Source organism: Cherax quadricarinatus, chromosome 44, assembly GCF_038502225.1.
Source record: "Cherax quadricarinatus isolate ZL_2023a chromosome 44, ASM3850222v1, whole genome shotgun sequence".
Lineage (NCBI taxonomy): Eukaryota > Metazoa > Arthropoda > Malacostraca > Decapoda > Parastacidae > Cherax > Cherax quadricarinatus.
Genome location: NC_091335.1, coordinates 14,568,378 through 14,595,224, shown reverse-complemented (window position 1 = coordinate 14,595,224; position 26,847 = coordinate 14,568,378). Strand labels below are relative to the sequence as shown.

At 37.6% G+C, this 26,847-nt stretch overlaps 1 protein-coding gene across 2 annotated transcripts; it reads right to left on the bottom strand.

The window, feature by feature from the left end:
* Positions 1 to 397: 397 nt before the first annotated feature.
* On the bottom strand, positions 398 to 26,847 carry HtrA2 (HTRA2-related serine protease). Of its 2 annotated transcripts, none has more exons than XM_070094114.1 (8): positions 26,738 to 26,847; positions 26,065 to 26,524; positions 24,719 to 24,842; positions 22,937 to 23,023; positions 18,033 to 18,227; positions 13,683 to 13,833; positions 13,244 to 13,412; positions 398 to 4,399 (listed from the first exon to the last, which is right to left on the bottom strand). In XM_070094114.1, exons 1-8 carry the CDS (start codon positions 26,742 to 26,744, stop codon positions 4,240 to 4,242), a joined length of 1,353 nt encoding a protein of 450 aa, XP_069950215.1. In that variant the 5' UTR covers positions 26,745 to 26,847; the 3' UTR covers positions 398 to 4,239. The 2 variants fall into 2 exon arrangements, with proteins under 2 accessions (XP_069950215.1, XP_069950216.1); XM_070094115.1 differs by having other exon boundaries at positions 398 to 4,394.

Here is a 26,847-nt window from a genome sequence, read left to right as displayed (position 1 = left end):
AAAGGAGGTTTTGTGTGCGAGGGGCTTGGACATCCAGCAGGCATGCATGAGCGTGTTTGATAGGAGTGAATGGAGACAAATGGTTTTTAATACTTGACGTGCTGTTGGAGTGTGAGCAAAGTAACATTTATGAAGGGATTCAGGGAAACCGGCAGGCCGGACTTGAGTCCTGGAGATGGGAAGTACAGTGCCTGCACTCTGAAGGAGGGGTGTTAATGTTGCAGTTTAAAAACTGTAGTGTAAAGCACCCTTCTGGCAAGACAGTGATGGAGTGAATGATGGTGAAAGTTTTTCTTTTTCGGGCCACCCTGCCTTGGTGGGAATCGGCCAGTGTGATAATAAAAAAAAAATAAAGTGTACATAGTGTTGATCTCCAAGGAAAATTGAATTATACTAGTTATTGCTTTTAGTAAATTTTATTAAGTTTGCAGATATGATAATTAAACAGTAAATTATAAAAGTGTTGTGAATAGAAACATCACATAAGGATAAGCCTTTATTACAGTAAGCTTTTTTCCAAATTAACTGTAAGGAATACAAACCATAATATGAGCTTTTACGGTACTGTATATTCCATTGCAGCAGGAAAAGACAGAGGAAGGGCAATGAACAATGGTGTGAAAGGCGATGTAAGGGGATACTTGAGTACTGAGTCATCATATTAATTACTCTGAATCCACCCAGAAGCAGCTATGCAATAACATCGTTGCCCTTTACTCAATAAATTTCTTTTCCTATTTCCTCTCACTGCAGTGAGATATACAAGATCATATATTGGTATTTCTTTTAACTATCTTGATAAAACTCATCCAGAACAAAATATCATTTACAGTGAAGACATGTCTTATGCAGGGTTTCTGTTCATATTTCTGTTGATAGTTCTGGCCTTTTGTTTGATATCAGTGTTTGAGCAATATAGAGTACAGCTGTACTGCAGTCACTGAGCAGATAAATATCTGCTCAACCATAACATTAAAAAGTCTGTTCACTTCATTAACAGCTTAGTGGCAAATATTATTACAGCCCTAGGTAGAGTAGGTTACATACTTTAATGAGATCATAAAAAATATTTAAAAATATGATTACCAACTGAAGTGTAATCATGAAAAATATTTACAAAATTGTCAACTGTAAGGTATTACAGCAGGTTTAGAACTGGTATTCCTGTCATGTCTTAGCTCTTGAAACAATTAACTCTTTCTCATCTTGTAAATTATCAATCTATTAAGAGACAATAGCAAAGTCACCAGAAATTATAATTACTACTGCATGTCTTTTCTGAGGAAGAAGTCTAAGACCTCTAAGAGCTGCAATGATCTTGAAATAGCATCTGATTTAAAATACGTAATGGTTTCAAGCATTTTGCAAACTGGAACCTGACAGACAAGAAACCTCAGGCAACATGAGTCAACATACAAATTCAAACAGATTTTACAGATATTGTACTAATTACCAAGAGAAATAGAACCAATAGTAAAATGGGGATAATAGGCTTCATAAAGTTAACTCCCTATCTTACTGACTAAACACATTGACAATATGAAAGACTCTATACATGGTAGTTTTAATGCTAAAAAAAAAAAAATGAAAACACAGAGGCATGGGTAAGAATTGTTGAACTTATTATGAAAAAGGCATAAATTATTAATAGGTTAACAAAATTCTGAAACTCTGAATTCTAATGAATAAGTGATTTACTATTTAACCCTTTGAGGGTCGACAGGCCCTCTCCGAAACTCGTTCTCAGGGTCGGCCAAATTTAAAAAAAAAAAAAAAATTATTTTCTCTTATGAAAAGATAGAGAATCTTTTCCCGATCATAAAGACACCAAAAGTTTGAAATTTGATGGAAAACTTACGGAATTATGCTCTCGCAAAGTTAGCGGTCTCGGCGATGTTTACGCATTGGCGATTTTGCCCACTTTGAGCCCCATTTTCGGCCAATTCCACTGTACTAGTCGACAAAAAACATGAATATTTCGCTAGAACTCCATTTTTTCTATCGAATGGGTGCAAGAAACCACCCATTTATGAAATTCAACTATCCAGTACAGTGGTCAGAATTTAGCAATTTTGCCAATTTCACACAAATTTCAAAAGATGCAAATTTCCGAATAGGGTCCAGAATAAACAAGAAAGACATTCCTGGCACTAAAATGACATTTCCTCTGGTCATTAGTCACGTCTCAAGGCCCCTCTTATATTCTTTTGCTTTCTGCTTTGAATTTTTATTCTCAGAAAAAATATAAGATTTACTGTTATGCAGACTACTGCATTAGTGTAAAAAATGGTATAAATATTATTGGCGCACTTGTGAAAGAATATTAGACTCACCAGTTGACGTGTATTGCACACTTGGCACGATTTGTTTACTTTTGAAATTTGGTAAAAATCGAACATTTCTGCTACTTTGAGCTCAATTTCAAGGTACCTTTCATTGTAAAACCAGTCAAAATCATCTCAATTTCTGTAATATGTCTTCCATTCTATAAAATGAGACCAAGAAAACTAGAATACAACAATAAATACCATACGAAAGTACAGTGCAAAGTCGCTGTTTTATTCCAAAAAAATGGTCAAAGTTTTTTTTTTCTCATTATGCACTGTGTGCTGCAGGATTTTTTTTAGACTGTGCACACTGACCACATAGACCCATTCTTTCATATATAGGCCTACCAGCTTTCTCCCACTAGATTTGAGGGCGCTAGAATTTAGGCGTACTAGTACGTCAAAAACCCTGGGTCGTAAGCCGTACTAGTACGTCTGAAACCCTCAAAGGGTTAAATGCAGCATCAAGGATTATGATAGTATATGAAGGAATTATTTAAACTTAACAATATTTGCAAGGATCATTTATAAAGAGGCTATCAATACCTCACTATGAGATTACAGTAATATACTGTTTATCTTATTCAGAATAATGCGTGTCCTAAACTAAAAAACTACTGTAATAGACACTGGACACCTCTCTTATTTTGTCAAAAAATAAATCTGAATTCCAGCTGAACTGAAATTCCAATTTTTTCCTTCATCATTCAAACAAATTTGAATTAAACATATGGCCAACTTCCCTTACATCTGCTACCCGTTCACCTAACAGTAAGTAGGTACAGTATCTGGGTTTCAGTTGACTGTTGTGGATCCCATCATAGGGAGATAATTATATACCTTATACATATAGGGCTGAGCTTTGAAATGAGCTCTTAGTTTTGAAATTAAATACTGCAAAAAAAATCAAACTGAGAAAATCCTGAAAAATAGTTCTAAATAAAGGAAGCATCATTGTATCTTTGAACTCAATGTACAAAATACACAACTAAAGTAAAACTATTTCACTAAGCATTACAAAAATAAAATAGAAAAACCTGACCTAATTCTGAAAACCAATGCAATCAATGGATTCATTTCACCTTTCATCAAGAATAAAATCCACTTAGCACTTGTGATGTTGACTATTCTATTAACAATTCCATAACACTCGCATCAACTGAAATTAATTAACTAACTGACCTCTGGAAAAATTATTACAAAAGTAGCTGTGTCTTATAAATGTCAGATTTTCCAATTAAATAACATACCACACCTGAAATACAAAAGACTGTGCCCAGTGAACTGTGATTTATTGTTTGCTTACTTTTGACAAAATATATAATGGCAAGCAAATTATCAAGATTCCATGCTGGCTGTCTACCACTGAGGCAGGGTGACCCATAAAAGAAAAAACACTTTCACCATCATTCAACACTCACCATCATTTACACATAAGCGCTGTCTTTGCAAAGGCGCATAAATATGACAGTTCAGATGTCTATCCACAGTAGTACGTACATTGTATTTTAATAACATATTTGCCCTATACAATATTTCACCATTTCTAGCATTTTTCCGTACAAGTATTGCATATAAGTATTCTTCAGAATTACATTTCTCAAACACAAAATAATATCTCAAGAATATTTCACTAAGTAGTAAAATTAAATTTTATTGATACTTACATTCAATTAACTATTTTGTTTTGGAAATATCCTGAACCCTATTGACATAATTAAAAATTTTTATTACAACTCTGCTATTGGCACTACCGGTCACCATTCATTTCCCAATGATCAAGCCCAAAAATAAAAATTCCTATTGCAGCATTAATGCAAACAAATGTTCTTCATTACATGGTACTATACAGATCATTATTAATCATATATGAACCCCTGAGCAATTCAGTTTTGGCTTCTTTATATATCAACTATTCCTCTGGAACAACAGTAACACTGTAACGTTGGCCATTGCGAATCACTGTCATAGTGAGGTCCCCTTTGCCCTCTAAGAACTTGTAAACATCACGAGATGAATGTATCTCATGGTTGTTGATGTGGGTTATGATGTCTCCTGGCTGCAAGCCTGCTCTGCAAAAGTATTACTTTTATAGTATTCTTATGTATGTATGTATGTATGTATGTATATATATATATATATTTGTTATTATCACACTGGCCGATTCCCACCAAGGCAGGGTGGCCCGAAAAAGAAAAACTTTCACCATCATTCACTCCATCACTGTCTTGCCAGAAGGGTGCTTTACACTACAGTTTTTAAACTGCAACATTAACACCCCTCCTTCAGAGTGCAGGCACTGTACTTCCCATCTCCAGGACTCAAGTCCGGCCTGCCGGTTTCCCTGAATCCCTTCATAAATGTTACTTTGCTCACACTCCAACAGCACGTCAAGTATTAAAAACCATTTGTCTCCATTCACTCCTATCAAACACGCTCACGCATGCCTGCTGGAAGTCCAAGCCCCTCGCACACAAAACCTCCTTTACCCCCTCCCTCCAACCCTTCCTAGGCCGACCCCTACCCCGCCTTCCTTCCACTACAGACTGATACACTCTTGAAGTCATTCTGTTTCGCTCCATTCTCTCTACATGTCCGAACCACCTCAACAACCCTTCCTCAGCCCTCTGGACAACAGTTTTGGTAATCCCGCACCTCCTCCTAACTTCCAAACTACGAATTCTCTGCATTATATTCACACCACACATTGCCCTCAGACACGACATCTCCACTGCCTCCAGCCTTCTCCTCGCTGCAACATTCATCACCCACGCTTCACACCCATATAAGAGCGTTGGTAAAACTATACTCTCATACATTCCCCTCTTTGCCTCCAAGGACAAAGTTCTTTGTCTCCACAGACTCCTAAGTGCACCACTCACTCTTTTTCCCTCATCAATTCTATGATTCACCTCATCTTTCATAGACCCATCCGCTGACACGTCCACTCCCAAATATCTGAATACGTTCACCTCCTCCATACTCTCTCCCTCCAATCTGATATTCAATCTTTCATCACCTAATCTTTTTGTTATCCTCATAACCTTACTCTTTCCTGTATTCACCTTTAATTTTCTTCTTTTGCACACCCTACCAAATTCATCCACCAATCTCTGCAACTTCTCTTCAGAATCTCCCAAGAGCACAGTGTCATCAGCAAAGAGCAGCTGTGACAACTCCCACTTTGTGTGTGATTCTTTATCTTTTAACTCCACGCCTCTTGCCAAGACCCTCGCATTTACTTCTCTTACAACCCCATCTATAAATATATTAAACAACCACGGTGACATCACACATCCTTGTCTAAGGCCTACTTTTACTGGGAAAAAATTTCCCTCTTTCCTACATACTCTAACTTGAGCCTCACTATCCTCGTAAAAACTCTTCACTGCTTTCAGTAACCTACCTCCTACACCATACACTTGCAACATCTGCCACATTGCCCCCCTATCCACCCTGTCATACGCCTTTTCCAAATCCATAAATGCCACAAAGACCTCTTTAGCCTTATCTAAATACTGTTCACTTATATGTTTCACTGTAAACACCTGGTCCACACACCCCCTACCTTTCCTAAAGCCTCCTTGTTCATCTGCTATCCTATTCTCCGTCTTACTCTTAATTCTTTCAATTATAACTCTACCATACACTTTACCAGGTACACTCAACAGACTTATCCCCCTATAATTTTTGCACTCTCTTTTGTCCCCTTTGCCTTTATACAAAGGAACTATGCATGCTCTCTGCCAATCCCTAGGTACCTTACCCTCTTCCATACATTTATTAAATAATTGCACCAACCACTCCAAAACTATATCCCCACCTGCTTTTAACATTTCTATCTTTATCCCATCAATCCCGGCTGCCTTACCCCCTTTCATTTTACCTACTGCCTCACGAACTTCCCCCACACTCACAACTGGCTCTTCCTCACTAATACAAGATGTTATTCCTCCTTGCCCTATACACGAAATCACAGCTTCCCTATCTTCATCAACATTTAACAATTCCTCAAAATATTCCCTCCATCTTCCCAATACCTCTAACTCTCCATTTAATAACTCTCCTCTCCTATTTTTAACTGACAAATCCATTTGTTCTCTAGGCTTTCTTAACTTGTTAATCTCACTCCAAAACTTTTTCTTATTTTCAACAAAATTTGTTGATAACATCTCACCCACTCTCTCATTTGCTCTCTTTTTACATTGCTTCACCACTCTCTTAACTTCTCTCTTTTTCTCCATATACTCTTCCCTCCTTGCATCACTTCTACTTTGTAAAAACTTCTCATATGCTAACTTTTTCTCCCTTACTACTCTCTTTACATCATCATTCCACCAATCGCTCCTCTTCCCTCCTGCACCCACTTTCCTGTAACCACAAACTTCTGCTGAACACTCTAACACTACATTTTTAAACCTACCCCATACCTCTTCGACCCCATTGCCTATGCTCTCATTAGCCCATCTATCCTCCAATAGCTGTTTATATCTTACCCTAACTGCCTCCTCTTTTAGTTTATAAACCTTCACCTCTCTCTTCCCTGATGCTTCTATTCTCCTTGTATCCCATCTACCTTTTACTCTCAGTGTAGCTACAACTAGAAAGTGATCTGATATATCTGTGGCCCCTCTATAAACATGTACATTCTGAAGTCTACTCAACAGTCTTTTATCTACCAATACATAATCCAACAAACTACTGTCATTTCGCCCTACATCATATCTTGTATACTTATTTATCCTCTTTTTCTTAAAATATGTATTACCTATAACTAAACCCCTTTCTATACAAAGTTCAATCAAAGGGCTCCCATTATCATTTACACCTGGCACCCCAAACTTACCTACCACACCCTCTCTAAAAGTTTCTCCTACTTTAGCATTCAAGTCCCCTACCACAATTACTCTCTCACTTGGTTCAAAGGCTCCTATACATTCACTTAACATCTCCCAAAATCTCTCTCTCTCCTCTGCATTCCTCTCTTCTCCAGGTGCATACACGCTTATTATGACCCACTTCTCGCATCCAACCTTTACTTTAATCCACATAATTCTTGAATTTACACATTCATATTCTCTTTTCTCCTTCCATAACTGATCATTTAACATTACTGCTACCCCTTCCTTTGCTCTAACTCTCTCAGATACTCCAGATTTAATCCCATTTATTTCCCCCCACTGAAACTCTCCTACCCCCTTCAGCTTTGTTTCGCTTAGGGCCAGGACATCCAACTTCTTTTCATTCATAACATCAGCAATCATCTGTTTCTTGTCATCCGCACTACATCCACGCACATTTAAGCAACCCAGTTTTATAAAATTTTTCTTCTTCTTTTTTTTAGTAATTGTATACAGGAGAAGGGGTTATATATATATATATATATATATATATATATATATATATATATATATATATATAGAGGGGCCACAGATATATATATATATATATATATATATATATACATGTATATACATATTTTTTTTTTTTCAACAAGTCGGCCGTCTCCCACCGAGGCAGGGTGACCCAAAAAAGAAAGAAAATCCCCAAAAAGAAAATACTTTCATCATCATTCAACACTTTCACCACACTCGCACATTATCACTGTTTTTGCAGAGGTGCTCAGAATACAACAGTTTAGAAGCATATACATATAAAGATACACAACATATCCCTCCAAACTGCCAATACCCCAAACCCCTCCTTTAAAGTGCAGGCATTGTACTTCCCATTTCCAGGACTCAAATCCGACTATATGAAAATAACCGGTTTCCCTGAATCCCTTCACTAAATATTACCCTGCTCACACTCCAACAGATCGTCAGGTAACAAGTACCATTCGTCTCCATTCACTCCTATCTAACACGCTCACGCATGCTTGCTGGAAGTCCAAGCCCCTCGCCCACAAAACCTCCTTTACCCCCACTCTCCAACCCTTTCGAGGACGACCCGTACCCCGCCTTCCTTCCCCTATAGATTTATATGCTCTCCATGTCATTCTACTTTGATCCATTCTCTCTAAATGACCAAACCACCTCAACAATCCCTCTTCTGAATCCCTTCACTAAATATTACCCTGCTCACACTCCAATAGATCGTCAGGTCCCAAATACCATTCGTCTCCATTCACTCCTATCGAACACGCTCATGCACGCCTGCTGGAAGTCCAAGCCCCTCGCCCACAAAACCTCCCCCCTTACCCCTTCCTTCCAACCTTTTCGAGGACGACCCCTACCCCGCCTTCCTTCTCCTACAGATTTAAATGCTCTCCATGTCATTCTACTTTGATCCATTCTCTCTAAATGACCAAACCACCTCAACAACCCCTCTTCAGCCCTCTGACTAATACTTTTATTAACTCCACACCTCCTAATTTCCACACTCCGAATTTTCTGCATAATATTTACACCACACATTGCCCTTAGCCAGGACATTTCCACTGCCTCCAACCGTCTCCTCGCTGCTGCATTCACAACCCAAGCTTCACACTCATATAAGAGTGTTGATACTACTATACTTTCATACATTCCCTTCTTTGCCTCCATAGATAACATTTTTTGACTCCACATATACCTCAATGCACCACTCACCTTTTTTCCTTCATCAATTCTATGATTAACCTCATCCTTCATAAATCCATCCACCGACACGTCAACTCCCAAGTATCTGAAAACATTCACTTCTTCCATACTCCTCCTTCCCAATTTGATATCCAAATTTTCTTTATCTAAATGATTTGATACCCTCATCACCTTACTCTTTTCTATGTTCACTTTCAACTTTCTACCTTTACACGCACTCCCAAACTCATCCACTAACCTTTGTAATTTTTCTTTAGAATCTCCCATAAGCACAGTATCATCAGCAAAAAGTAACTGTCAATTCCCATTTTGTATTTGACTCCCCATAATTTAATCCCACCCCTCTCCCGAACACCCTAGCATTTACTTCTTTTACAACCCCATCTATAAATATATTAACCATGGTGACATTGCACATCCCTGTCTTATAAGACCTACTTTTACCAGGAAGTAGTCTCCCTCTCTTCTACACACCCTAACCTGAGCCTCACTATCCTCATAAAAAGTTTACAGCATTTAGTAACTTACTACCTATTCCATATACACTTACCATCCGACTTACAACCTGCTCGACTTACGACCACTCGACTTACGACCGTGTTTTTTATGCAAAATTTCTGGGAAATAAACAACTAATTGTGTTGTACACAGTGTTTATCCTAAACCTTACAGTTTAAAATACAGTACTAACAACATAAAAAGTAAAGTAAAACATGAAATACCAAAATAAAAGAATAAAATAAAGTCATTACAAAAATGTTTTGTTGATATTCAGTAGTAAAGTTCTACTTACGACCATTTCGACTTACGACCGGTTTCTCGGAACTGAACTTGGTCGTAAGTCGGATGGTAGGTGTACTTGCAACATCTGCCACACTGCTTCCCTATCCACTCTATCATATGCCTTTTCTAAATCCATAAATGCAATAAAAACTTACCTACCTTTATCTAAATACTGTTCACATATATGTTTCAATGTAAACACTTGATCTACACATCCCCTACCCACTCTGAAACCTCCCTGCTCATCCGCAATCCTACATTCTGTCTTGCCTCTAATTTTTTCAATAATAACCCTACCAGTAGGGTAGACTGGTAGACAGCAACCGCCCAGGGAGGTACTACCGTCCTGCCAAGTGAGTGTAAAACGAAAGCCTGTAATTGTTTTACATGATGGTAGGATTGCTGGTGTCCATTTTTCTGTCTCATGAACATGCAAGATTTCAGGTATGTCTTGCTACTTCTACTTACACTTAGGTCACACTACACATACATGTACAAGCATATATACATGCCCTCCTCTGGGTTTTCTTCTATTTTCTTTCTAGTTTATGTTCTTGTTTATTTCCTCTTATCTCCATGGGGAAGTGGAACAGAATTCTTCCTCCATAAGCCATGCGTGTTGTAAGAGGCGACTGAAATGCCAGGAGCAAGGGGCTAGTAACCCCTTCTCCTGTATATATATTACTAAATGTAAAAGGAGAAACTTTCGTTTTTCCTCTTGGACCACCCCGCCTCGGTGGGATACGGCCGGAGTGTTGAAAGAAAGAGAAAGATATGTATAATAATAATACATATAATAATAATGTACTACATATAATTACAATAATAGATGGCTTCAAAAGGCCATCACTATATGGCAGTGTTTACCACAACAAAGAGGGAGCAGTTGTGGCTGCCTCCACCTGTTACATAATGACATATTTTATTCATTTTAGAGTACATATCATATTTCTATGTTATTTAAATTGTTTGTTAAGTCATATTAGATGAACTGTGATATATAAATAAGCCGTATAGATGACAGCGAAATTATTCATGAAGTACGTATTTTGCCCGGTCTCCAGACAAACTCTCGTCCACCGCCGATACCGCCCATACCACTACATGAATGACATTTTATTGATTTTAGAGTATATATCAGGTTTCTATGTTATTTATATTGTTTATTATGTCATATTAGATGAAGCGAGATAGATAAATAAGCCGTAGAGTTGATATTAGCGAAATTATTGAAGTACAGAATTCCACTGGAACAGATTAATTGCATTTCAATTAATTTAAATGAGGAAAATTGACTCAGCAAACGAGCAAATCCAGTTGCGAGCAAGGTCATGGAACGGATTAAACTCGCAAGTAGAGTTTCCACTGTGTGTGTGTGTGTGTGTGTGTGTGTGTGTGTACTCACCTAATTGTGGTTGCAGGGGTCGAGACTCAGCTCCTGGCCCCGAAAGATAAGATTTCGTTCGGGTTTTTAACCCCGGAGGGTTAGCCACCCAGGATAACCCAAGAAAGCCAGTGTGTCATCGAGGACTGTCTAACTTATTTCCATTGCAGTCCTTAATCTTGTCCCCCAGGATGCGACCCACACCAGTCGACTAACACCCAGGTACCTATTTGCTGCTAGGTGAACAGGACAACAGGTGTAAGGAAACGTGTCGAAATGTTTCCACCCGCCGGGAATCGAACCCAGGCCCTCCATGTGTGTGTGTGTGTGTGTGTGTGTGTGTGTGTGTGTGTGTGTGTGTGTGTGTGTGTGTGTGTGTGTGTGTGTGTGTGTGTGTGTGTGTGTGTGTGTACGTGTGTGTGTACGTACGTACTCACCTAGTTGTACTCACCTAGTTGAGGTTGCAGGGGTCGAGTCCAAGCTCCTGGCCCCGCCTCTTCACTGGTCGCCACTAGGTCACTCTCCCTGAACCATGAGCTTTATCGTACCTCTGCTTAAAGCTATGTATGGATCCTGCCTCCACTGCATCTCTTCCCAAACTATTCCACTTCCTGACTACTCTGTGGCTGAAGAAATACTTCCTAACATCCCTGTGATTCATCTGTGTCTTCAGCTTCCAACGGTGTCCCCTTGTTGCTGTGTCCAGTCTCTGGAACATCCTATCTTTGTCCACCTTTGTCCTATCTTTGTCCACCTCTCAGTATTTTGTAAGTCGTTATCATGTCCCCCCTATCTCTCCTGTCCTCCAGTGTCGTCAGGTTGATTTACCTTAACCTCTCCTCATAGGACATACCTCTTAGCTCTGGGACTAGTCTTGTGGCAAACCTTTGCACTTTCTCTAGTTTCTTTACATGCTTGGCTAGGTGTGGGTTCCAAACTGGTGCCGCATACTCCAATATGGGCCTAACGTACACGGTGTACAGGGTCCTGAACGACTCCTTATTAAGATGTCAGAATGCTGTTCTGAGGTTTGCCAGGCGCCCATATGCTGCAGCAGTTATTTGGTTGATGTGCGCTTCAGGAGATGTGCCTGGTGTTATACTCACCCCAAGATCTTTTTCCTTGAGTGAGGTTTGTAGTCTCTGGCCCCCTAGACTGTACTCTGTCTGCGGTCTTCTTTGCCCTTCCCCAATCTTCATGACTTTGCACTTGGTGGGATTGAACTCCAGGAGCCAATTGCTGGACCAGGTCTGCAGCCTGTCCAGTTTCCTTTGTAGTTCTGCCTGGTCTTCGATCGAATGAATTCTTCTCATCAACTTCACGTCATCTGCAAACAGTGACACCTCAGAGTTTATTCCTTCTGTTATGTCGTTCACAAATACCAGAAACAGCATTGGTCCTAGGACTGACCCCTGTGGGACCCCGCTGGTCACAGGTGCCCACTCTGACACCTCGCCACGTACCATTACTCGCTGCTGTCTTCCTGACAAATATTCCCTGATCCATTGTAGTGCCTTCCCTGTTATCCCTGCTTGGTCCTCCAGTTTTTGCACTAATCTCTTGTGTGGTACTGTGTCAAACGCCTTCTTTTGTGTGTGTGTGTGTGTGTGTGTGTGTGTGTGTGTGTGTGTGTGTGTGTGTGTGTGTGTGTGTGTGTGTGTGTGTGTGTGTGTGACGGCCGACTTGTTGAAAAAAAAAAAAAAAAAAATATATATATACAGTGGACCCCCGGTTAACGAACTTTTTTCATTCCAGTAGTATGTTCAGGTGCCAGTACTGACCGAATTTTTTCCCATAAGGAATATTGTGAAGTAGATTAGTCCATTTCAGACCCCCAAACATACACGTACAAAAGCACTTACATAAATACACTTACATAATTGGTCGCATTTGGAGGTGATCGTTAAGCGGGGGTCCACTGTATATATCTTTCTATATATTATGTAGAAATAATTCAACATTATATCATTGTAAATGACTTTAAATTCACTAAGAGTGTTAAATAATTTTTATAATTATTAATTATAAGTAATGCATGACAGTAAATGGATACAGTATATATTTAAAGAGAGAAGGGAAACTTCAGATACAAAGCTGATATACATTATTATAAGCTGTACACTAATTTTCTCCTGTTATGAGCCTTATTTAGTAATTCTTATACTTACTGGTATGCTGGAGAGCCAATAACAATTCTCCAGATAAATATTCCATGTGTGACATCAGCAGGAACATTCTGAGGAGCACTACCTCGGGCCTGAAGCTCCAGCAAGATTGATTGTGTAAGGGTTAACATTGTCACACCAAGGTAGCGACGGCGGTCAGAATAGCTTGATTCTGGAGATATAGTAGCAGAATGGTTAGGTTAAATTATTACACATCAAACTAGTGTATGATAACAATGCTCATTTTAAACTCACACAAAGGTAAGTTGCTTAAGACAACTTCCAATGTTCTTAATTTTTCCAAAAATCATAACAGTACTGTACATAAACTGTCAAAGCATTACAATAATTATGAAACCCTAACCATGTTTAATAATAACAATATGTTTAGGCCATATGCAACATAAACTACAAGTAGGTATTATAATGCCCATACACTTACCAATCTCAGATTTTTTCTTTGCAGACTTTGTTATAAACTCTTTAGCATAGTCAATGGGGATAGCAAAAGAGATTCCAGATGTGACTGTCATACAGTTGATGCCAATTACTTCCCCATCCATGTTGATTAGTGGCCCACCTGAATTACCAAACTATATGAAAAGTAAAATTAAGTTTTATAACAAAATGTAAAGGAAGACAATGCACTATGTATAAAGAACTGAAAGATTCTTGTGGAGTGAACAAATATCTTACTACATAAGTGTTAACACTCACCCCAGATTATCCAGTACATATTACACACATATCAACATGATGATACTGTGCTTATGGGAGATTCTAAAGAAAAACTGCAAAGGTTAGTGGATGAGTTTGGGAGTGTGTGGAAAGGTAGAAAGTTGAAAGTGAACATAGAAAAGAGTAAGGTGATGAGGGTATCAAATGATTTAGATAAAGAAAATTGGATATCAAATTGGGGAGGAGAAGTATGGAAGAAGTGAATGTTTTCAGATATTTGGGAGTTGACGTGTCGGTGGATGGATTTATGAAGGATGAGGTTAAACATAGAACTGATGAGGGAAAAAAGGTGAGTGGTGCATTGAGGTATATGTGGAGACAAAAAGCGTTATCTATGGAGGCAAAGAAGGGAATGTATAAAAGTATAGTAGTACCAACACTCTTATATGGGTATGAAGCTTGGGTTGTAAATGCTGCAGCAAGGAGGCAGTTGGAGGTAGTGGAAATGTCCTGTCTAAGGGCAATGTGTGGTGTAAATATTATGCAGAGAATTCGGAGTATGGAAATTAGGAGAAAGTGTGGAGTTAATAAAAGTACATATTAATCAGTGCTGAAGATGGGTTGTTGAGGTGGTTTGGTCATTTAGAGAGAATGGATCAAAGTAGAATGACATGGAGAGCATATAAATCTGTAGGGGAAGGAAGGCAAGGTAGGGGTTGTCCTTGAAAAGGTTGGAGGGATGGGGTAAAGGAGGTTTTGTGGGGGAGGGGCTTGGACTTCCAGCAAGCGTGCATGAGCATGTTATATAGGAGTGAATGGAGACGAATGGCTTTTGGGGCCTGACGAGCTGTTGGAGTGTGAGCAGGGTAATATTTAGTGAAGGGATTCAGGGAAACTGGTTATTTTTATATAGCCGGACTTGAGTACAGGAAATGGGAAGTACAATGCCTGCACTTTAAAGGAGGGGTTTGGGATATTGGCAGTTTGGAGGGATATGTTATATATCTTTATATATGCTTCTAAACTGTTGTATCTGGGCACCTCTGCAAAAACAGTGATTATGTATGAGAGAGGTGAAGGTGCTGAATGATGATGAAAGTATTTTCTTTTTGGGGATTTTCTTTCTTTTTGGGTCACCCTGCCTCGGTGGGAGACGGCCGACTTGTTAAAAAAAAAAAAGTTACTTTGACAGATTAATTTACTATCAATGGAAATTAATCATTAGATGTAAGTCCCACCAACAGTCTCATGGATCCTGGCAACTGCCTTTTCACCTGTGGCCACAGGCTCTTTAGAGTTGAATTCCAGTGCTATTTTAGTGAATAATTTATGTACACTGTATATGTATTAACAGAGTGTTCAATAACCCCAGGAGTTTGTGTTTTTTTTTTTTGTAGCTAGTTCTATATTTGAGCTTGTGGTAATTAGAGTAATTTAAAACAGATAATGTAGTGCCTGTCCCAGGCAATATGAAGAATACTGTTTCACCTTTACACTTCAAGCTCCTCTAATTCTTGTACTCTACAAGACTCTGTACTTCCCTTACACAGCAGGGTCCTCCTGTAATTCCCACAAATTACAGGATCCTGTCATTCCCTAACACTACAGGCTTTGCCTGTAATCCTGATACACTACAGATTCCACCTGTAATTACTGTATATGAGAAAAAGGACAACTACAGTGAGTGTTAATAGCAATTATTTTTTCTTCAACAATTAGTAAAACAATCTATTTTTTACATGTAATACTTCTTAAAATGGGAGCAAGGGGCTAGTAACCCCTTCTCCTGTATATATTACTAAATTTGAAAGGAGAAACTTTGGTTTTTTCTTTTGGGCCACCCCACCTCGGTGGGATACGGCCGGTGTGTTGAAAGAAAGAAAGAAGACTTCTTAAAATACTTGCCAAAATATTATCAGTGTTAATGGAGACCATCTTTACCCCTTTGACTGTTTCAGGCCCCTCTCTGAAACTGTCATTCTATGTCGCCAAATATTCGAAAAAAAAAAATTATTTTTTCTTATGAAAATGTTAAGATTATTTTTCCGAGTGTTTTAGTCCAAAAAAAAAAAAATTGCCATCAGTACTTACCGAGATATAGAGCTGTGAAGTTTGCAGAAAATGAGCCGCGTATGGCAACACCGGCGACTGCTGCTCACCCGGTAAACTTTAGTTTACTTGTATTTGAAGGTTTTTTGTTTTTTTTCACTATTTTATTTTTTCACATAACTTATGTGGCCTGTGAGACCAAAGTAAGGTGCAATGTACATATATACACTCGTTTTATACAACACAATAAGCACACAAACATAATTATCAATATATTGTTTACAAAACTTGTTTACAAAAACAAACAATACAAAAAATTGTTTACTACTATTGTTCTATAATATATATATAAAACCAGTGTGTGTGCATTTTTGTGGACTTTTTTTTTATGTGCAAAGACAAAACACCTTGTCTGAGCAGTTTTCTGCAAAGTATTAGCAGGCAGTTGTGTTATGTAGTTTTTTTTTTTTTTTTTTTTCAACAAGTCGGTCGTCTCCCACCGAGGCAGGGTGACCCAAAAAAGAAAGAAAATCCCCAAAAAGAAAATACTTTCATCATCATTCAACACTTTCATCACACTCACACATTATCACTGCTTTTGCAGAGGTGCTCAGAATACAACAGTTTAGAAGCATATACGAATAAAGATACACAACATATCGGTCGTGTGTCATCATTCCTTCCATCCTACTTACCTGATGACGCAGTCTTGTGGCTCTTTCTGAGACAGAGAGCTAGACCGATAGACAGGGAGTTTGACAGACAGACAAATAGACAGACAAATGTTTGTGTACCAGCAAAAACAAAGGGAGGGCCATGGTCATCTAATCTTTCCTTATCAGCTCCACCCTCGTTTACGCTCATCAAAGTCAGCTCTTATCAGATGTTATCTCCCCTTATCTTGTCACTGTCATGGGGTGGACTTTTTTTTTCTTGCTTCAAGGGAACAATATTATTACATCTTCTTCTTCTTCTTCTTCCTCTTCCTCCTCCTCCTGCTCTTCTCCTCTTCCTCCTCCTCCTCTTCTCCTTTTCCTCTTCTCCTCCTCTTCCTCCTCCTCCTCTTCCTCTTCTTCCTCCTCCTCCTCTTCTCCTCCTCTTCCTCCTCCTATTCCTCTTCCTCCTCCTCCTCCTCTTCCTCCCCTCTTCCTCCTCTTCTTCCTCCTCCTCCTCTTCTCCTCCTCTTCCTCTTCCTCCTCCTATTCCTCTTCCTCCTCCTCCTCCTCTTCCTCCCCTCTTCCTCCTCTTCTTCCTCCTCCTCCTCTATTGCTTTTGGTCTCAAACTCCTCCAAATCATGAAATTGATCTTCACTGACACTTCCATCTGTGTTAGAGCATCACTTGGGATGAGAAGAGTCCCAAATTTGCTGGGGAATCACATATTTCTTACCACTAGACATGCTGAAAAAGGACAACTGAAATGGCATTCCCACATTGCACCACTGGCTCCCCGATTTTTTTTATATGGTGCACACTGACCATGGAGACCCATTCTCTCACATGTGGGCCTACCAGCTTTCTCCTGCTTGATTTGAAGCCGCTAGAATTTATGCATATAAATACGTCAGAAACAGTGGCGCGTAAGACGTATATATATGGCGTAAACAGTCAAAGGGTTAAAGGAGTGCAATTATTTTCCATGGTAATTAGCTACTATCTGATATCATTAAGATTCATGATGCTGAAAGTGATTCAAAGTATCACAAGCTTGGCAACCGCATTCCCACCCAGCCCTTGCAGCCAAGTCGAACCCCAAAGCTTCGTCAACAGAAAGACTGGTGTAAATTGACAAAATAATAATAGAAAGGTTTTAGTTATAAAGTGATAGAATATGGGAATGGGATCTAGGAGGTAATATGCTACATCTGCTGGTAACTTTCAAAAATTATGACAAACTAACTTTGACAGTGGGGTAACATAAGCTTAGCTCTGCTACTTTAACTACAAAAACCCAACTACAAATAGGAAATTACACATCCTTTCACTATAAAGTGCATTTTCTATTAATGCTATAACATTCAATTTACACATCAAGAAAGTTGCACCAACAACTAAAATTACTCACAGTAATAGTGGCATCAGTTTGTATATACTGTATATCTTTTCCTCTCAAACCAAGTTCCTTGCTGCCACGGCCGACAGAAGAGACCACTCCAGCAGTGATGGTATTGGACAGTGATAATGGAGATCCTAAGGCTGCAACAAACTCCCCTGGTCTTACACTACTTGATGTTCCAAATGTTATAGGAGTGAGATTGTTCTGAAGAAAAATCAGTCATTTACATTTAGAAAATTAAATCTTTAAAGTATCATTTCTGCACTGTAGTTGCAGTCAAGTAAACTTTATTCATCACATACCACCATTACAGTTTTGAAGCTCTGAGTAATATCCACAATATGCATATAAACTCATCATCTAAGTTCATAGCCATATCTTCTTACCGAGATTTAATTCCATGGGTTGCATCAGTGAAAGGGTTCAATGAACATTTTTACCATTAAGTGGAAGGCAAAATATCAACATATATTAACCCTTTCAGGGTCTGTGCCGTAGATCTACGGCTTTACGTTGAGGGTCCAAACCGTAGATCTACGCCATGAGCTCAGCTCACTCTGATAAGCTATGAGCGGGAAATTTGGGCCTAGATATGAGAGAATACATCTATGTGGTATGTGTGCACTACATAAAATAAATCCTGCAGCACATACTGCATAATGAGAGAAAAAACTGAGACCGTAATTTTCGATTAAAACAGTGACTTTGCAGTGTTTTTCCGTATGTTTTTTATAGTTGTATTTGCGATTTCTTGGTCTCATTTGATAGAATGAAAGATATACACCTACCATCCAACTTACGACCTGCTCGACATACGTCCGCTCGACTTACGACCGTGCATCTGGCAGCTGGGCTGGGCCGGCTGATGCACACTGCTGTACAATATTTGACAATACTCGCGGCGGCAATGCGTCATGCAGGCAGCATCAGTTTGAGTAACCCTGTCCTATCAGCAGCATCATACTGTATTAACTGTACTAACTGGACAGTAAATTTCACCATGGCCCCTAAGATGAAGTCTGAATCTTGCATTGGAGATTGTGGCAAGAAAGGCTCTTACTCTTGAACTCTCTATTTGTTTTCACTGTTGCACATAAACCTGTCTGTATCTGTCTGCCTGTATATCTGTCTGTATCTCTGTGTGTCTGTTTATCTGTCTACTAGTGTGTCTGTCTTTCTGTCTACCTGTGTGTCTGTCTGTCTGTCTACCTGTGTGTCTTTCTGTCTACCTGTGTGTCTTCATGTCTACCTGTGTCTGTCTTTATGTCTACCTGTGTCTGTCTGTGTCTACCTGTGTGTCTGTCTTTCTGTCTACCTGTGTGTCTGTCTTTGTCTGCTTGTCTGCCTCAGAGCCATTCATTAAGAGTGTACTTGGTCTTGAAGACACCATATTAATAATGATAATAATAATAATCATTGAGGCGCATTAAATGTGTATAAAACGTTAATACAGTGGACCCCCGGTTAATGATATTTTTTCATTCCAGAAGTATGTTCAGGTGCCAGTACTGACCGAATTTGTTCCCATAAGGAATATTGTGAAGTAGATTAGTCCATTTCAGACCCCCAAACATACACGTACAAACGCACTTACATAAATACACTTACATAATTGGTCGCATTGGGAGGTGATCGTTATGCGGAGGTCTACTGTATAGACATTTTGCTTAATCCATCTATGATTTTTTTTCAAAATTATATAATAAACATGCTACATAACATATAAATTAACAAATATGAGATGTTTTTCTAGTCGGCTTGACAGTGAACAGGAATCATTCATGTCTGGGCTGGTAACAACAACAACAACGTTTGTTTACACAACTCGTGAACATTCTACATTCTCATTCTCTCTCTCATTTATTCATTTAATCTTGTTTACTCACCTCTCACTCTACATTAAAACTAGATATTTTAAGGTAAGCAATGAGTGGACACGATTATTATATTATAGCTTAATAATAATAATATTAATATTAGTACATATGTATTATTGTAATAATAATGATTATTAACCCTTTGAGGGTCGACAGGCCCTCTCCGAAACTCGTTCTCAGGGTCGGCCAAATTTAAAAAAAAAAAAAAATTATTTTCTCTTATGAAAAGATAGAGAATCTTTTCCCGATCATAAAGACACCAAAAGTTTGAAATTTGATAGAAAACTTACGGAATTATGCTCTCGCAAAGTTAGCGGTCTCGGCGATGTTTACGCATCGGCGATTTTGCCCACTTTGAGCCCCATTTTAGGCCAATTTCACTGTACTAGTCGACAAAAAACATGAATATTTCGCTAGAACTCCATTTTTTCTATCGAATGGGTGCAAGAAACCACCCATTTGTAAATTCAACTATCCAGTACAGTGGTCAGAATTTAACAATTTTGCCAATTTCACACAAATTTCAAAAGATGCCAATTTCCGAATAGGGTCCAGAATAAACAAGAAAGACATTCCTGGCACTAAAATGACATTTCCTCTAGTCATTAGTCACGTCTCAAGGGCCCTCTTATATTCTTTTGCTTTCCACTTTGAATTTTTATTCTCACAAAAAATATAAGATTTACTGTTATGCAGACTACTGCATTAGTGTAAAAAATGGTATAAATATTATTGGTGCACTTGTAAAAGAATATTAGACTCACCAGTTGACGTGTATTGCACGCTTGGCACGATTTGTTTACTTTTGAAGTTTGGTAAAAATCGAACATTTCTGCTACTTTGAGCTCAATTTCAAGGCACCTTTCATTGTAAAACCAGTCAAAATCATCTCAATTTCTGTAATATGTCTTCCATTCTATAAAATGAGACCAAGAAAACTAGAATACAACAATAAATACCATACGAAAATACACTGCAAAGTCGCTGATTTATTAAAAAAAAATGGTCAAAGTTTTTTTTTTCTCATTATGCACTGTGTGCTGCAGGATTTTTTTTAGACTGTGCACACTGACCACATAGACCCATTCTTTCATATGAAGGCCTACCAGCTTTCTCCCACTAGATTTGAGGCCGCTAGAATTTATGAGTACTAGTACGTCAAAAACCCCTACGCGTAAGACGTACTAGTACGACGAAAACCCTCAAAGGGTTAATATTATTATTAATTTAGGGCACTGGAGCACAGATCCACTGTATAGCACTTTGTCTGGATTTTTTGGGTTATCCTAGGTAATTTATAATATGTATGATAACCCACCCATCCAGCCAGCCACCCACCCACCCGGCCAACCACAGACCTGGCCACCCAGCCAGCCAGCCGGATACGTATTACATATGTTCCAGAGTTGTTTCTCTTTACTTAGGGTATAGGTTACATAACATTCTGGCAGGATGACACTACCAGTGGTATTCTCCCATTCCACTGTGTCGACAATACATAAAGATAATAGTAACATATGATACTGTATGCGATGTAAAATTTACAATACATATCACTACCATTTATACATTATATACAGTACATAAAAAAAAAAAAAAAACAATAGAAGTAAATTATGGTAAAAAGAATGAAATAATGATTGTACATTACATTACAGTATTATGTAGGTAGTTTATATAGGAAAGTTTTGACATTATGCCCTACCCAATATGTCGGCAATTTTCAAAGGTTCGACTTAAGTCCATTTCGACTTAGGAGCGGTTGGTCGGAACCAAGCTTGGTCGTAAGTCGGATGGTAGGTGTATTACAGAAATAAAGATGATTTTGATTGGTTTTAGTACTGAAAATGGCTTGAAACCAAGCTCAAAGTAGTGGAAATGTTAAATTTTTGCCGATGTTCAAGAGTAAACAAATGACCTCACAGGTCTAATACATGCCAGCTGGTGGGTCTAATATACATTCACAAATGTGCTGATATTATTTATACAATTATTACAATATTGCATAACAGTAAATGTTCCAGTTTTTGGTTTGAATAAAAATTCATTGTGAATTAAAAATCAAAATGGAATTCATTTGTAAAGCCTGAAAACATAGCTAATGAACAGAGGAAATGTTAGTTTAGTGCAAGGAATGCCTGCAATGTTTATTCTGGACCCTATTTTGAAATTGGAATATTTTGAACTTTGCATTAAATTGGCCAAATTACCAATTTCCGATCACTTTATTTTGTAGTTGAAACAGTTGACTTGGCGATTTCTTGTGCTCAATCAATAAAATAGAAGTACATGTAATACTAGTGAAATAGCTAAGAATTTGGTCGACTGGAATAATGTAATTGGCCTAAAATGGGAGTCAAAGGTGGCAAAATTGCTGATGCGCAAATATCGCTGACACATCAAAATTCGCGAGAGCATAATTTCATCAATTTTCTATCAAATTTTGTAAGAAAAAACAACAAAATTATTTTTTTAAAATTCTTGGACCCTGGTGCGCACTTTGAAATTTGGCCTCTGGACCCTGAAAGGGTTAACATTCTAAAAAGTAAAATCTTACCAATGAAAACCTCTATTCTAAAATCCCTCTACAGACCAGGAATTCCGACAGTGATAGAAGCTAGGACCTTGGGTAGCTTTAAGAAGAGATTGGACAAATATATGAGTGGAAGGGGCTGGGTTTGATTAGTGTCATTGGGTACGGGAGTTAATTCTTGGGTAGCTTTGGGTAGAGGTCGTTTTGATAAGGACCTGCCTTGTATGGGCCAGTAGGCCTTCTGCAGTGTTCCTCCTTTCTTATGTTCTTATGAAACCATCACTAAATTGAGGGTTTTCTGCATTGTCTCAATATATGAGAAAAGTAACAGGGAGATTTATTTAAATTATGAACCTGATTCACTGAAGTGCAGCTGTTAATTACTGCAAAAAATTATTAATAATAAGAGGTGAAACAAAGACAAAAACTACTGACAAAAAAACAGGAAAAAAATTAGTATTCCATATACAGTAATAATAAGAAATGCTACATTTGGTACTTACACACTTTATTCTAATTAGAGCCAAATCAGAGAGAGCATCTATGTCTTCCACAATGCCTTCATATTCTTTGCCATTTTGAAGTCGTACCTACAAAATAGATTCAAATTTGTACACGGAATTACTGTATTTCCTAATACTGTACGTACATTACTTTTTATATTAGAGAAGAATGATAAAGTGACTGCTGTCTTTTTTTTAGCTTCATGTATGCCTTTTAATTTTTTTAACTTTATGAATATCTTCACATACACAGTGCAATTCAGCATATGTAGCAAGAATTCCTATACTTTTTTAGTTGCCACCCATTGTCAATCTTTAACTGTCAGATGACCATACAACATATGCATATTAAATCAAAGGTAATTTTTAACATAATTACTTATTTTTTGTTTGCAGACAGAGTTGGGGTAAGTTAAAGCTATTGATACCACCTTTAAATTTTCAAATGACTTACTTTTGCACCCCTATATGGAGCTACTGATTGGCAATAAGAACTAAATACAAATGAAACATAATTACGGCTGTTCGAGCAATCATATAAACAAGTAAAAGGAATATGCCAGTAGTGGTTTATTTACAGTAGCAAATGAGTGAACTTCATTTAGCTAGGTAAAACTTATTGAATAACTAATGAAAATGCTTTCTATTCAACTTGACAAATAACCTAGTTGTTGCAGTGCCAGAGAACTAAGCCAATCAATCAATTTACAATACCAGTATATTCAAATGATGTTATAGTCATACTGCATAAAAGGGTGATTTGCCAAGCTTTCAAGATCCCTATATCCTTACTTCAGTATGCTGTACACTTATTTTTTATTCTACTTTTTTCCTTTATCTTTTTTATTTAATTTTTCTACTTCTGTGATTGAATATGCTTGCACATTTACTTGATTTTTAAAAGAGCCAAGGAGCAACAAACACAATGCCCAAACCAGTACAGGGAATTCTTAAGCAAATGCTGCAGATGGCTCAATTTTTATTATTAGATGGATGAGGATAATGAGAGAATACACATTCCTGTTGGACAGCAGCTAACAAGGAAGCATGCCAATACATTAACATCATTAATGTGAAATAGCAGATTGGTACATTTTTAATTATTACATTCATGGGCAAGGAGCACTTAAATCTGTAAGGGCCACAGAGTGTCTGGTGGAAAGGAAGGCATTATTACACTTATGGAGGAGCACTAAACCTGTAGCAGTCATACAGCACCTGAGAAAACATGAGGAATTCATGTTTGATCCAATTATTATCTTATGAGCAAATAAAGCACTAAACTGACAAGGGTCACGTTTGATCCAAGGAAAGAAAATTTAAGTTTAATTCCTTGGATCAAGAGTGCCTTACCTGCCTTAAGAAACCTCTTAAGGGGCAGAACAGAAGGCATGAAGGCATTCAGGTCTGATTCAAAGAATTGGAGCACAGGTTCAATTCTCTAGATCAAGAGCCCTTCACCAGCATCTGGAACCTCCTTTGGAGGACCAGAGGGGGAGGGTGCCTTTTTTTTTTTTATAAGTAAGCAGAGGTGTGTTTGCAAGCTATTTGTGCTCCTAGTGAGTCACCAGGACTCAAATGCAGAAAGAAAAGCCTGTCAGAATGAATTTTCATGACAGCAAATTATTTTATTTGAAAACAGTATGTACTGTATAAAATAATAATCAGTGTTTGCATTTATCATATTATATATTATTTTTAATTTCATGGCCTTACTGCATGTTTTTCATTATAAATTTTAACACGGAGGAAATATTAAATTAATAATATTTATTTTCTTACCACAACCATGCTTGACCTTGGCCTATTGGTGACAACATGAGCATTGGTAAGAATAAGACCATCTTCTGAAACAATGAAACCAGATCCATTGGATATTGTCTGAATTCTCTTGCCACCGTACCTCCTGCAAGAAATTTATTTCACATTAAGTGTCATGAGGAAGGACAGTTAAAATTAATAATGGTTTCAAAAGAATATTTAAAAATAAATAATTTAAGTTTCTCAGAACCTGTAAAAAATATTTACTGCATCTGGAATAGAATTACAATATGGTAATATGTATACATGCAAACTACATAATATTTAGAAAAATTTAATCATAAATGATACAATGTTATAAGAATATTCTTTCACTCAAGAACCAAGCAACACACACACATACATCCCCCTACACAAAATTATGGTAAACATACTTAACAAACGAAGCATTCACACACATTAATATTCACTCTACAAGACAGCTTTTCTTAGAAAACTACATTGGAACAAATTACTAGTAAAATTTCACCCATGTAAAATTTTTTTTTTCTATTTTATTTAGGAAATTATATAAAAAGTACTAAGATAAAATAAGGTAAAGGCACATACAGTTAACCCTCGACAAAATGAACTTCTGAAATAACAGAAAAAAATCCTCTGGATAAATTGAACTTTTAAACTATTTATATTCAATATTTATTGCAGTACAGAATAACCATAAACTGTGTGTAAAAGATATGCTATATCAGGTATATATATAGCATACTCTAGTGCTTTTTCTAACATTATTTTAATTTAACGGACACTTGGAGAATACCCCAATTGGTCTATTATATAAAAAATTAACTGTACGTATTTACTTTTTGTATTAATTAAAATAAAAAATTTCACTTTATTACTCTCAGTTATAAAACTGAGAGTAATAAAAGTGGCTTGTCATGGGTTTGACTACCAACCATTCCCCAAGTTGTTTACAATAGTGTTATTACAACTGCACGAGTTATTGTACAGTGGTACTTTAAAATATATAAAGACAAGACATCTTGGAACTAGTACTAACAAAAAGAAAGAGACTACAAGTGAAGACAAAAATATATGTCACAAGATTACTAAGTTTTTTCCCATACTGTATAGTGATAGAATACTGAAATGTGATGCAAGAGGAAGCAGTAAGTGCTGCAACTGTGGGAAAATATTTAAAATTAAATAATAAACTAAATACTAAAGAAAAGATACCATGAGTATAGCTCTGCTATTATATCTAAAAATAAGTAATAAAGTAATAAGAAAGATAACTACACACACAAAAGCCAAGATATCAGCAAATATTATTAAAGAAATTGTATTAAAAACTGAATTTATAATACCTCCTGCTATCTTTGATATCAATATAAACAACTTTGTCTGACACTTTTTCAACAGCATCTGCAATGAAATTGTAAATCTGTCTCTTGCTGACAGGTGGTAGTGGTTGAGAAGGCTGATCCTGAGTGTCTGATGGCACAACCACTGAGAAAGGACTTGCAGCACAAACAGAAGGGATTCCTTGAAATAGTTCATTAGGTTTTGATATACTGTCATAAATGGCCTTTATTGTAGCGCCAATTAAAAATCCAGCCCCTACACCCAGAGCTGTTCGTATATATGGTATTGTTCTCTGTGAATCATGGGTTCTGTTGGCACTTATAATTAATGGAGAGGAAATAGTAGAGTCGTTTGTCTCTGGAGGACATGAGAGATCACTTGATGCTGACACTCTATGATGGAAGACTCGCTGACCACATAACCACCATCTTTCTTTAATCCAAACAGCGCTGTAGCGCAAACCTGCAAAAACAATATAAATGTCTTTACAAAATAATGAAAATGACGTTAATGTTTGTTCCGAGTTGTATGATGCAACTGGTTAACTATCACATGTAAAACTCTTAAAAGTATAAATAACCCGCTATCTGAAATGGTACAATGAAAAAAAAAATAATCTACACATGGATAAACTACATCACTTCTAAAGTTAATTATTATCCTGTGTATAATTACTTTTCATGACTAATATCAACTAAGATCACAGCACTTGTTGTTGTTATTGTTGTTGTTGTTGTTGTTGTTGGGTAAGAAGACTGACACAGCTGGAGGAGCAGAACCTCTGC